At 43.0% G+C, this 12018-nt stretch overlaps 1 protein-coding gene across 1 annotated transcript; it reads right to left on the reverse strand.

Annotated features, from left to right (window-relative positions):
- Positions 1-3755: 3755 nt before the first annotated feature.
- Positions 3756-11813, reverse strand: PRDX1 (peroxiredoxin 1). The gene is made up of 6 exons (XM_032804579.2): positions 11618-11813; positions 8679-8795; positions 7699-7852; positions 7221-7343; positions 5993-6123; positions 3756-4169 (listed from the first exon to the last, which is right to left on the reverse strand). The coding sequence occupies exons 2-6, from the start codon at positions 8782-8784 to the stop codon at positions 4084-4086; spliced, it is 600 nt and encodes a 199-aa protein (XP_032660470.1). The 5' UTR covers positions 8785-8795; positions 11618-11813; the 3' UTR covers positions 3756-4083.
- Positions 11814-12018: the final 205 nt, after the last annotated feature.

Below are 12018 nucleotides of genomic sequence, written 5' to 3' on the forward strand. Positions count from 1 at the left end.
ACCCTTCAGCCAGCCCCAGCCCCAGCCTGACCAGAGCAGCAAATTTTTAATATATATATTTTTTTTAAGCACACAACTGGGCTGCAGTTGTGTGCTAATTGGCCACCTGCCCAATTAAAAAAAAGTGTTGCAGAATATCAGATATCAAATTTGCCAAGCATTTTGTTCTAGAAAGGGTTTCAGTCTGGGCTCCCTTTCTCATCCCATGGAGCAGGATGAACACATACCTTCCTGCCAAACCTCACAATACTAAGGAAACAAACAAGATGCAGAATTTATGAGCACGATGGCCCCAGTATGAGCCAGTCAGTTTAGTATTCTGATCTGGTGAGCCCCAAATGCAGTCCCTACCCACACTACCTGCTCTAACGGACTTGCAGATAGGGTTGCCAACTCTCTAGGATTGTCCTAGAGTCTCCAGGAAATAAAGATTAATCTTTAACTAAAGGCTATAGGATGTGATAAAACCTCCAGGAATATATCCAGCCAAAACGGGCAACCTTACTTGCAGAACAGGAGTCAGATCCTATACCTAGGCTCATCATTACATCTGATATCTGAATAGTTTCTTTGGTTAATGTCAGTCAGCATCCAGGCTGAAGTTCAGAAAATACTTCATAGCAGGAAAGCCTCAACTTGTTTGACTTTTGAAGCTGAGCTGAAGTTTTCTATTTAGGCATCTCATCACCAACTGCCCCACTTAACAGAGCTTATCTTATTTACCTTTGACTATTTACTAGCCCTGAAACAAACTGAGCTTTCTATTAGTTTGATAAGGGGCCATCTAGCTGCAATATCTGCATGACATCCTTCCCAGGGTGATACTGTATTCCTCCCCCCGCCCCATCCTCTAGTGGAAAGATTGCTCAAGGGTCTCTTATTCCCCAGCCCCAGTTGAGGAATCCCTCTTTGAGCCATTAGCAATTTGTTTCCTATACAGTCACAGGGTTAGCTACACACCTGTCCCCTCTCTCTCATCAGAATACATTCTCCACTTGAAGTCAGGCCTTATCCCCTTTGGGGTGGAATAATGCAGTTCTCCCACTCTTAGATTTGACCATGGGCTATAGTACCTACTCCTGGGGGGGCACAGAACCCATATGGCCAACAAAACAAGACTTTGAGGGCAAATAAGACATTTACCAAGCAGTCAATAAAATGTCAGGATAATTGGTAGCAAGCACTTCCTAAAGTACCCAGCCAGGCCCAGGACAGTTAGCAAAACTATGACTCATGTATGAGAGTGTGAGCAATTTACAATGGCTGTCTAATTTTTTTTTGGAAGTTTGGTGTTCTATACTGAAATTTAAATTAAAATCCAGGATTTTAACTGGAATGTAGGGTTTTAGTTACCAAATGTTTGTAACTTAACTTTCATGTTTTTAGGAAATGCTGAATAGTTAGTGACTTTTGTCTTGTAGTTTAAATAAAATTACCAAGACAATTGAAACTGAGTGCGATTATATTGCATGATTTTGACAAAGTATGCAGAATTTTGAATTTTTTGGCACAGACTTCTCCCCAGGAGTAAGTATCCTGTTGATCAATTGGGCTTAGTCAGACCTGATGGCTAAGTTCTTCCCTTCAAGAGTTTGACCAGTGGTGACTAGACAGCTGCCTTAAACCAAAGAATCAGAAAAAAATTAAAACACAAACCATATATACTCATGTCTGTCTTGCCTAGACCCTTATTATCCTTTCATTACAGGACAGGCAAGCCTGGCTTCTTCAAACAGAGGAGAGAGAGTGTTCCCCCCTCCTCTCCAATAACAGGAGTTAGAGACTTCTGTCTGGAGTTCTAACTCTTTCTAGTCCTTTTGACTCAGCAATTGTAAGCCAAGTTTTGTAACTGACTGGAACGCAGAGAGAGGCTCCTTACAACTAAAATTTTGGGTACTGCCATGACCTTTAAGTCAGAGGTGGGCAAACTACAGCTGGTGGGCCAGATGTGGCCCACGGGATCCTCCTGCCTGGACCCTGAGCTCCTGGCCCAGGAGACTAGCCTCCCTCTTCTCCTGTCCCCCCTCCCCTGGAGCCTCAGCTCGCTCTGCTACTGGTACAATGCTCTGGGTGATGGGGCTGAGAGCTTCTGGGGCAATGCAGCTGCAGAGTCCAGCCTGACCCTGTGTGCTGGTGATGGTGTGGCTGGCTCCAGCCAGGTGGCATGGATGGCAGCACCGCCAGCCACTGCTGTGCCAGGCAGCACAGTAAGGGGACAGGGGGGTTGGATAGAGAGCAGGGGAGTTTGGGGTGGTCAGAGAGTGGGGAATGGGTTGAATGGTGCAAGAGTCCCAGGGCAGGAGCTGGGCCACAAACCCCTCCCCTAACTGGCCCTCCGTACAATTTCCAAAACCTGATGCGGCCCTTGGGCCAAAAAGTTTGCCTGTCCCTGCTTTAAGTAGTTACCAGATCTCTTACCTGGAGCCACTGTGTTTTCCTGAAAGCCACTTGATTGAACACAGTATCAATACTGCACATGTCATATACACTTCTACCCCAATATAAACATGAATATGGATATAATTGGTAGCCTTTATCTCAGTTCAAAGACAGCGGAGATTCAGGCCTGCATGACAGGTGCCCCTTACACAGGGTTTCTTATGAGCTCATCTCAATTTCCTGCCCACAGGGACTTTCAGAATTCCACATGAACCTCCTAACTTTCTTCCAAGCCTAATTTGACACCACTTCCCTTAAACAGAACAAAGCAATTTAGAAACACCTGGATTGCAGCCTTGAGGTTAAATGTCAGTGATATTTACACGTTAACATCCAGCTGTATAAGAACATGTGAATTAGCCACATCAGACACTAGTAAAATGAGCTCTAATGCTTAAGTGTATTCAGGGACATTTGTCAAACAGCAGCTGAGGCTGCATATTTCCAAAGTTTGCAGGGCAACTAAGTGAAGCTCAGTCCACTTTTACAAGACATTATTCTTTAGAAGCTTCCAGATCCCATGTCTATTTTAGAAAGACTCTTGCTACCCACCTCCAAACAAGGAGTGGTCTGAGTGAGGGATCCATGAGGACACGTATGTGGATTGTTACATGACCAGACACTAGTTCTTGGAGATTTGTCTATATGGATCCCACAACCTCCCCTGTGCATTTCCTGCTCAGAGTCCTATAACATTCGGATACAGTATTGGCAAAGAAATAATTGGGATTGCTCCATTTTTATACCCTCAGGTGATGAGGAACACAGGGACACCTAGGATATAGGCCCCACAGACACTGCTGTCCAAAAAGGATCTTTTGTCATATGCACCAGATGTGGTATGTGTGGACAACACATTTTGAAGAATCAGTTACTGTAAGATAAATTAAGTTAACTGTTCTGTCCACTCCTGGCTCTGGAGGGGAATGTACTTACTGGACAGAAACTTGGCTGGGTGAGAGGATTGGCTAGGTGCAGAGAATGGGATGAGGAGCCAGGAATGGAGAACAGATAGGATTGGGATAGAGACAGGGATGATGTCCCTAGCCTGTTTGCCAGAAGCTGGGAGTGAGCGACAGGGGATGGATCACTTAATGATTCCCTGATCTGTTCATTCCCTTTAGAGATTCTGGCATTGGCTATTATTGGAAGACGAATACTGGGCTAGATGGGCCTTTGGTCTGACCCAGTATGGCCATTCTTTGAGACAGTTTAAAGAACCTGAATGTTCATTTGCACAATGGACCAAAGGAAAGGTTATTTTCAGAGTTGCTTCCCTAAGTCACTGCTGGAATTCTTAGAGAAACAATAGACTGTTCCAGTTTCTATGGAGTTTAATAGTTAGAAAAATGTCAGATACAGCTGGGCTACATGAAACACTGACCCAACCACTTACACTGCACTGGTCATTGAAGTCAACAAGGCATGATACACAAGTATTGATCATTAGAATTCTATATGAAGGTATTGTCAGTAAGACTAGTCAAAAGGATGGTCGACTCCTACAGACAAGACTTCTCTTGACTCACAGTATGCAACCTTTAAATAGTCAGAAAATTCCAAAGAGATACTTGATGCTCTTGTTTTTTTCCAGAAGGCAGGCTGAGGATACTAGTCTAACACAGTTGAGCACAGGCAGCATGTTTACTCCTGCTTGGAGAAGAATTCTTTGCTTTTCTGAACATCGGGTTTGATTGTTTCACTCCCAGGTTTCCAGCCAGCTGGGCAAACTGAAAGAGAAGTTTTATTAACTGCTTGTAAAAACTTACAGGAACTTCTACAAGAGAAGAGAGCATGCCAGCAATTCAAAAGACTGCAAATACACAATATGATTACAGCAATAAGTAATTGTTACTGACATCCACCTTTAACACTTCATCCTGTTTTAATTTTATTTTGTGCTTCAGTTATCTGTGCCCAAGGAAATGACAGACAACTTTAATTCTGGCATTTCCCAACTTTTAAATGCTTTTACAGCTATTTGCTGACTGAGGAATCCTAGAGGGGAAACCTACTCTAGTGGTTTAAAGCCTTCTGCCCCAGTTTGTCCCTGTCCTCCCCCACCTCCAAAACGCCAGCCAGGCTGCTTCTTACTTCACTGCCTGGGCACCACCAGGTGACAACTGAGTACACAGGACAGCCTCCCTGCTGTCAGTTCTGGTGTCTAGCACCAGTGGCCGAAAGCAGCTAGGAGGAGCAAGTGTAGGGAAAGTATTGCTCAGTCTCTAGAGCTGGCATACACCCAGCCAGGTCAGCACATAAAAACTGTGCTGCAATGGCACATGCCTAGTACAGGCATAATCTTTGGAGACTTCAACAATAAGCTTGGAGCATGTGCCAACTAGTTTTTCAGAGGCTAACTTGGACAGCAATCCACTCAAAATTTGACCTAGTCCAAAGACACAGTCTTTAATCCAGGGCAGAAACACCAGCAAACAAACAGTCTGCCCTAAAGCATGGAGGCACTGCCTAACAAAATGGTTGGAAGAATTTACTGTGGGCAACAGTATTTTGCCCTAGTTTTGTTCTGACCCATTTAGGAGACTAAGATACAAAGATTCAGCCTGTGGGAGATACCGGGAATGAAAAAAAAATAAATCACTGAATGGGTAGTTGAAGTTCAGCAATTCTAGGCAACTTAAGACAGTCTTGTAATGGAAAGTGTTACTTAGCTACCAATTCTGTCCATAATTAAGAGCAGATTAAGCAGTGAGCAATTGTTTGGTTAGAAATAATTGCACTGATTCAAGACTAACAGCATTAGCTACCAGAATGACAAGTTCTCATTAGAGGTTCTTTAATGGGTTTGTTTCAGTGCAGCAGATTCCAACCTCTACCACCACAGAATATATGGACACTATTAAGAGGGAGGCTTGTGCCACTAGCCAGTTGCTCTTCTGCCCTTCCTAATTTGATTTGCCCCATGACTAGAGAGAGGTGAGAAGCAGACATGGAGAGCTGCCATGCCTATCTGCCCAAGCCTTCCCATAGGGTGCTTTATCAAGCCTGGGGAGAGATGCAGCCTGCCCAGGAATTTACTAGGGAGCCACTGTAATATTACCCAAGTCTTGCATAGTGCTTTTCATCCATAGATCTTTTCAGTTGCATCTAGTCCATCCCTGGAGGGCATAAGTGAGTACAGCCATTGGTTAAGAGTAGTTTGTTCTTCAAAATGTTGGAGGGTATGAGCCACTGAACTAGATCAAGCAACTGCTACTTGCTGACATTGCTTGATGTTACTCAATAAGTGCCCAATACCAGAATCGGTCAAATTTCTAAGTGATTTTTGTACATTAGATGAAGCAATACTGATAGATGAACTAAAATAGGAGGTAAAACAGCATTGTGTTGCATTTTTACAGATAAGAAAAAAAATCTGTACAAGACAAGGTTGTTCTTTGAAGTACATTTTTGCAAAAACATGCAGGTGCCTTGAGTTTACCAAGGCCCTGGCTATGTGGCATAATCTTACCATCTGGAAAAACCCCTTTTCCTCTTGTAACGGAAATTTTGCACTTTTAAATACTTCAAGCAAACTAATGCAAGAGCTTACCTTCGCCATGTTTATCTGTGAACTGGAAAGCCTGGACTAATCTGAGAGTTTCGTCAACTGAGCGGCCAACAGGGAGATCATTAATGGTTATTTGACGCAAGATTCCCTTATCATCAATAATGAACAGGCCTCTGCAGAAAAGCATATATTTTGGACACAAGTAAAATAAAGAACAGACTTTGAAAAGAGATTATGCCTGCCACTGCAAGTTTACAAGCTACTTTATTTTATTAAGGTGTGATAGTAAGTTACTGAACTTTCCAAAAAAGGCAGGCTGCACAACAATACTATCCCTTGTATGTGTTTGCACCACACTGCTACATTGCATGCTTATCCTCAACACAAGCTAGAGGTGCCAGGAGAACAAATTTTAATCTGGAGACCATTTATAACTCCCATTGCAAGAGGAAACATACCCAGGAAGAGAGCCTTCCATGCATATGAATCAATGTAGAACAAACAGAACCGAGGAGGAAGGTAGCAAAGGCAAGGACAAGGAAGCTCCTTTCACATGGATGAATGGAACACTCATGTCACAGATCAAATGAAGCCATAGCTGAACCTCCTTTCAAAGCTATATTGAAAATTAGCAGGTATTGGTTGCAGTAGGTTACTTCAGTGGCCTCACCTCAAGATTAGAGTTTGAGCTCTGAATGGCAGGACACAAAAAAGATTTGGTAGTCTTCCAGACCTACCATACAATCTGAACTCAATATTCAAAGAGGTGTTATGAGATGTTCAGTTCCTTAGACTAAAATAGCAGTCATTAGGCAGGAATATACAGGAAGCTCACACACCCAGCTTGATATTTCTTTAATTAGGCTAGCATTTACATTTCTGTAGTTCACTGCAAATCTTGTGTTCTTTGCAGGCTACATAGAGTGGATCACTATGGAAACAGTGATTTGAGTGAAGGACAGCATACTAGCTAGTTGCTACTCAATAGTGAGGTTAGGAAAAGGCAGGCAACTTTCAGGTAAGGAAATCAAGATGGATGCCAAAGGCACTCGCTCACAAGCCCACCAGGCATATTTGAGAAAGCTTAAAGAATTTTAATTTGAGCAGGGATGCAAGTGAGCTAAAGATTAACAACTTTAGCTTGCAAGATCTCCCAAGTACCTGCAAGTTTTAGGGTTTATTTTGATAAAGACATGACAGAAGTTCCCCTTCTATTTGATGAGATCTGTGGATAACAAAAGTCATGAAGATACCCTGCCAGCAGCCTTACCTGTACGCAATACCTTCATCCTCTTTTAATACTCCGTAATCTTTAGCAATGATGCGTTTTGTATCTGAAACCAGTGGAATGTTCATGTTACCCAATCCACCCTGCTTCTTAGGAGTATTGACCCTGAAGAGGAAGATGAGAATGTCAGGACGGAGGGGACATAGCAGTGAAGGAAACTACAGAGTACAGTGTACCTGTGCTAGAATACCTACACTTTTTGCAGAATTAATATTGCAATTAACTGCATAGTTAATGTCTTGGGGAAAGGTGGTAACTGCAGTAGTTAAGCAATATTCTTATGTCAGAAGCCAATTCTATTAATTGGTATTGATCTCAACAGGACACTATTATACAATTGCTGCTTGCCAGCTTTGCTGTAGATTTGAGTACAGCAGAGAAATTAAGATAGATCATTTCTTTAGTATACTCTGTAGAGGAAAACTAGTATAAGTCACAAGCATTAAAGATGGATGCTTACCAGGCAAGGTGACAGAAGTGAGAGTCAACAGAAGCTCCAATTACTTGACAGTTAAGTTTCTTAAATTCATCAGCCCTGTCACTGAATGCAATAATCTCAGTTGGACAAACAAAGGTGAAGTCAAGGGGATAGAAGAAGAACACAATGTATTTTCCTAGGGAAAAAAATAAGTAACAAATTAGTCCTTTGGGTAAGTTACACTTCTTTAGACAGAGTAGTCTCAAAAGCACAAACATACAAAGACCGTGTGTATTCCAATTAACAATTTGGTCAGGACTGTTTCTTCTTTAGGATACCTAAAGCAGAGGACAGCCTGTTCTACTAGCTTCCATATAGAAGCTGCATATTTGGCTACAAAATGTTCAATTCCACTGTAATACATACTATAACAATACGCCAAGAATATTAGAGAGACCAAGGCCTGAAGGTTTTTTTTTGTTTTTAAGTCTTGCTCTATTTTCCCCCCCTAAGGCAGCCAGCATTCTAGTGCTATAGAAGAATACTGCTTCCTGCTAGCTAATGAAGATGGGAAAGCACTACAATAGTTTCATTTTAAAAAAGAGGGAGAGATTTGACTGTTCCAAATATTTGAGATATTGGATCAGCTCTTTTTCTGGAGTGATAAAGAAGCCAAACAGGCCTGATCCAATACATTTTAGTGTAAATTAAGCTCTCATTAAAGTTTAGGATTCACATTTGCTACCACCAAGCATAACATAGGCAAATACTGCCAGATTCCTCCCACAGCTTTGCAAGTGAAGACTGATGTATACTTGCAATAACCCTACAATGCTAGCTCTGGACTTCTCAGATCAAGTCACTGGACAAGTTACATTCCAAATGGGTAATTTAAAGGATTACCATCAACCCTGACTTTTGAATCAATCCAAGTCACCAGAAATTAAATGCAGTACACACGCAGCCTTGTGGAAGAGGGAAGTAAGGAATCTACAAGCGCAACAGTATACTTTTAGACTTACCTTTATAGTCAGAGAGGGTGATGTCTTTGAACTGCCCATCTGGCATCACAGCTGTGGCTTTGAAGTCAGGGGCTGGTTTCCCAATAAATGCATTTCCTGCAGACATCTTGATATGGGCTAGAATATTAGAAACATGTTAGACAATGTAGTTTTCTAGGAGTTGTCAGCCCAAGAATCAACATGCAGTTCTGCCATAATAATCCAGTGGTAATTTTTTAGAGATAGGAAACTTGTCATTTATATTGACTGAGTTCAGTGAGTAAGTTTAGTTTGCCAAAGCCTTTGGTGCCTAGGTATCTTGTAGCTATACTAAGTAGGGGTTTTTTTATTTTATTTTTTAAAGAAACCTCTGTATTGACTACTGACATTACAGGTAGTGGCTATTGCCATTAATTTTACACACACACTGTTTAGGAAGAGGAAACAAATCCAATCCAGGTATCAAGACCAAACTACTGGAGACACTACTAAACTGAGTTCATACAACCTTAATAAGATTCCATAGACTAGAGTTGTTCCTTTTCTGCCCTCTGCCACATGTAATTTAAAATGTATCATGCACACAGTTAACATATGAACTTTGAGTTCACTCAGAGTCCATTACAAAATTCAAGATTTGAAAAGAAAGAAGCTGGCTTGCCATTATATTAGTACTGTACGCAGCATGACTCAAAGACAGAGTTAACAGATCCAGCCCACACAAGAAAGCCTGTCTGTTCCATGTTCAGAATAGATACATGCAGTGCAAGACCTTGACCATTCGACTATGCTATTGGTTTGATAACAGTCTTACTAGGCATACTGTACTGGCAATGCTTATGTCCTTCCTCCAGTTAGAGCACACCAAAGATTGTTCTAGCATAAGGTTAAGAGCTTCCATTTTATTTGTTAGTGAAAAGGGAGCTGTGTGTGCATGTAAAAAACCACACAAACTGGAAAAATTTAGGAAAGCAAGCATTTTACAACATGGATCACTGTGTACTTTGATTGTTTATTAATTCAGACTTAAGCTGTTTGTACCAGTTCTACCAAATTATTTTACTGTAGTGCTGAATTGGCAAGTTTGTGATTACAAGTGCTTTCTCAACACTACAGAGCATTTACTTCTTAGAGGTTATTTAAGATTGTGCAAGGGCATCAATGTCTCTCTTGTTCAGTCTAGAGGAGGTGACTGTGTTGCAGAATTGTCAGACTCCACTTTAGTTATTTCAAAAGTTAATAAAATGCATCTGGTGATGTCTTTTCTGCTTTTAAGAGCTTCATGCCTGTCTAAGGGTAAACATATCTAAAGTCCTATGCACAGTATCAAGCTGCTTCAGTTTCAGTAAAGTTATGTTAGAAAACATCTTTAACAAAATTCATACAAAACTGTCATTTTTCTTAAGCAACATTGTTGTTAAGAATTAACACTCAAGGGAGAAGACTGTATTATGATTCCCCACAGCATAGTTTATACTTCCTTTGGAGTCTCTGCCATGGTCTCCTATTATCTCAGCACATGGCAACTAGCCACAGAAAAACCATCTGCCATACTCTATGTTCAGGAAATGCTGTTAAAATTTAGCTAGTGTAGTGAAGACACCCAATGATCAATATTATGTTATTTCCTTTCAACTTATACACCATTAAAGGCAGCTGAGCTTTGCTCCAAGCACTGTCAGTGATTTAAAAAGCTATATTTGATGCCATTTTAAATCAGCTCATCGTTAATCTTCAAGTCGCCCTACAGCATCAGAGGCCAGCTGAAGCAATTGAGTCCTGCACCATCCTCTAAAGAGGAGTTCAGGTTATGTGAACCAGGGGTGGGAGGGGATTCCAGAAGACACCCTGCCAGCAGCCTCCCTAATGGAGTAGAGGTGCCGATACCAGTCACAACTGTGGTACTATCCCCTTTTACAATTTACATGGCAAAACTTCTGTTCTACCATGGCCAGAAAAGGACCAGAACTTGTGCAGTTCTGAGACCACTGAACTAGCTTCGCTAAAAGTGGCTGTCTGAACCTGGCTCCAGAGTCAGCTCACCCGCACTGAGGAACTCAGGCCACAGAAACCAAGCCGGGCATTAGTCCTAGCACTAGATAGGGCTAGTTCCCTCCACCCTCCAACTTCGAGAGAGCCTCCATCCAAACCAGATTTCCCGGACGTTAGAACCCAAAGGGGCCAAACCAGATTTATTCGCTAAACTTCTGCCATTAAAGGATTAAACAGCCTGCTAGGACAGTGGTGTATGCAGCCAAGAGAAATCACTTCATTTCGGGATTATAACATGCCATTTCAGGGCCACTTTAAGAGCATGTTTCCTCTACTCCCCCTGTAGGGGAGAAGCGACCCCAGAGCCCGTACCACACTCCTCTGATGGCGATTGCTAGAGAGCTCCCAAAGTTGGTTCCCCAACACTCCTGCGCTTTGCTCCTAGAAAAAAGCGCCGCATTAGGAGCAACATTTGTTTCAAGGAACCGGATTCATTACCAAGACTATGGAGATTTCTGCAGATTCGTCCCCGCAGGCTACGCTAACAAGACATTTTCAGGTTGTTCTAGCCATTTCGCCGCCCCAAGCACGGCGGCACGCGCAGCTCTGCCGCCCGCTCGCTGGCCGGTCCCGCCGCTGGACCAGCGGCCAGTCCGCAGCCACACCTGCGGCAGCTCCCCGGGAGCTACCAGCAGCCCGCAGAGCGCCCCCTGCGGCGTGCAGCCCCGAGCACGCGCTCAGCGCGCTGTGGCCTGGAGCCGGCCCTGGTTGGAGCCAGAGTCTCTTCCCCCCGTCCCCCTTAAAGGGAGAAGGGAGCTTGCAGGCTTCAACAGCCTTGGTGTTCCTAGCAGGAAAATTAGTTCAGCACGCTCTGCTCTTCAACTCCCCCAGGTGCGGCACAGAACAGATAAAACATGTTAGTCCACAATTTAAATTTTGCTACAGGCAGATAACTGAAAAACACTTACATCAAGGAAAGGCGGGCTCCTTAACCGCAACTTAATACACGCAGAAACCGGATCCACAGGCTAACTACACTGCCTACACTCAAGCTCGGTGTCTGTGGCTTTATAGTCTCCCGGATCTCGCGAGGAAACAGGGCAGGGTGGCGAGGGGGAAAGGATGAAGGAGAGTCACCCGGCCCTTGCTATCCCCTTTCCAGACGCTATGGCTGCAGCGCCAGCATGACTTTGCAGATTTACACAGCTTCCTTGAGTGTTTCGTTAAGGGAGGACGTGCGTGAGGTTATGTAGAGACGGAAGCAGCCTCACTATCCCTAGTGTTGCAAACTGAATGAGTGGGGATACTACAGTGGTATGTGCTTTAGAAAGGTGCAGTATAACAGTAATAAATGTTTGATCAATTTATG

This window comes from Chelonoidis abingdonii, chromosome 7, assembly GCF_003597395.2.
Source record: "Chelonoidis abingdonii isolate Lonesome George chromosome 7, CheloAbing_2.0, whole genome shotgun sequence".
Lineage (NCBI taxonomy): Eukaryota > Metazoa > Chordata > Testudines > Testudinidae > Chelonoidis > Chelonoidis abingdonii.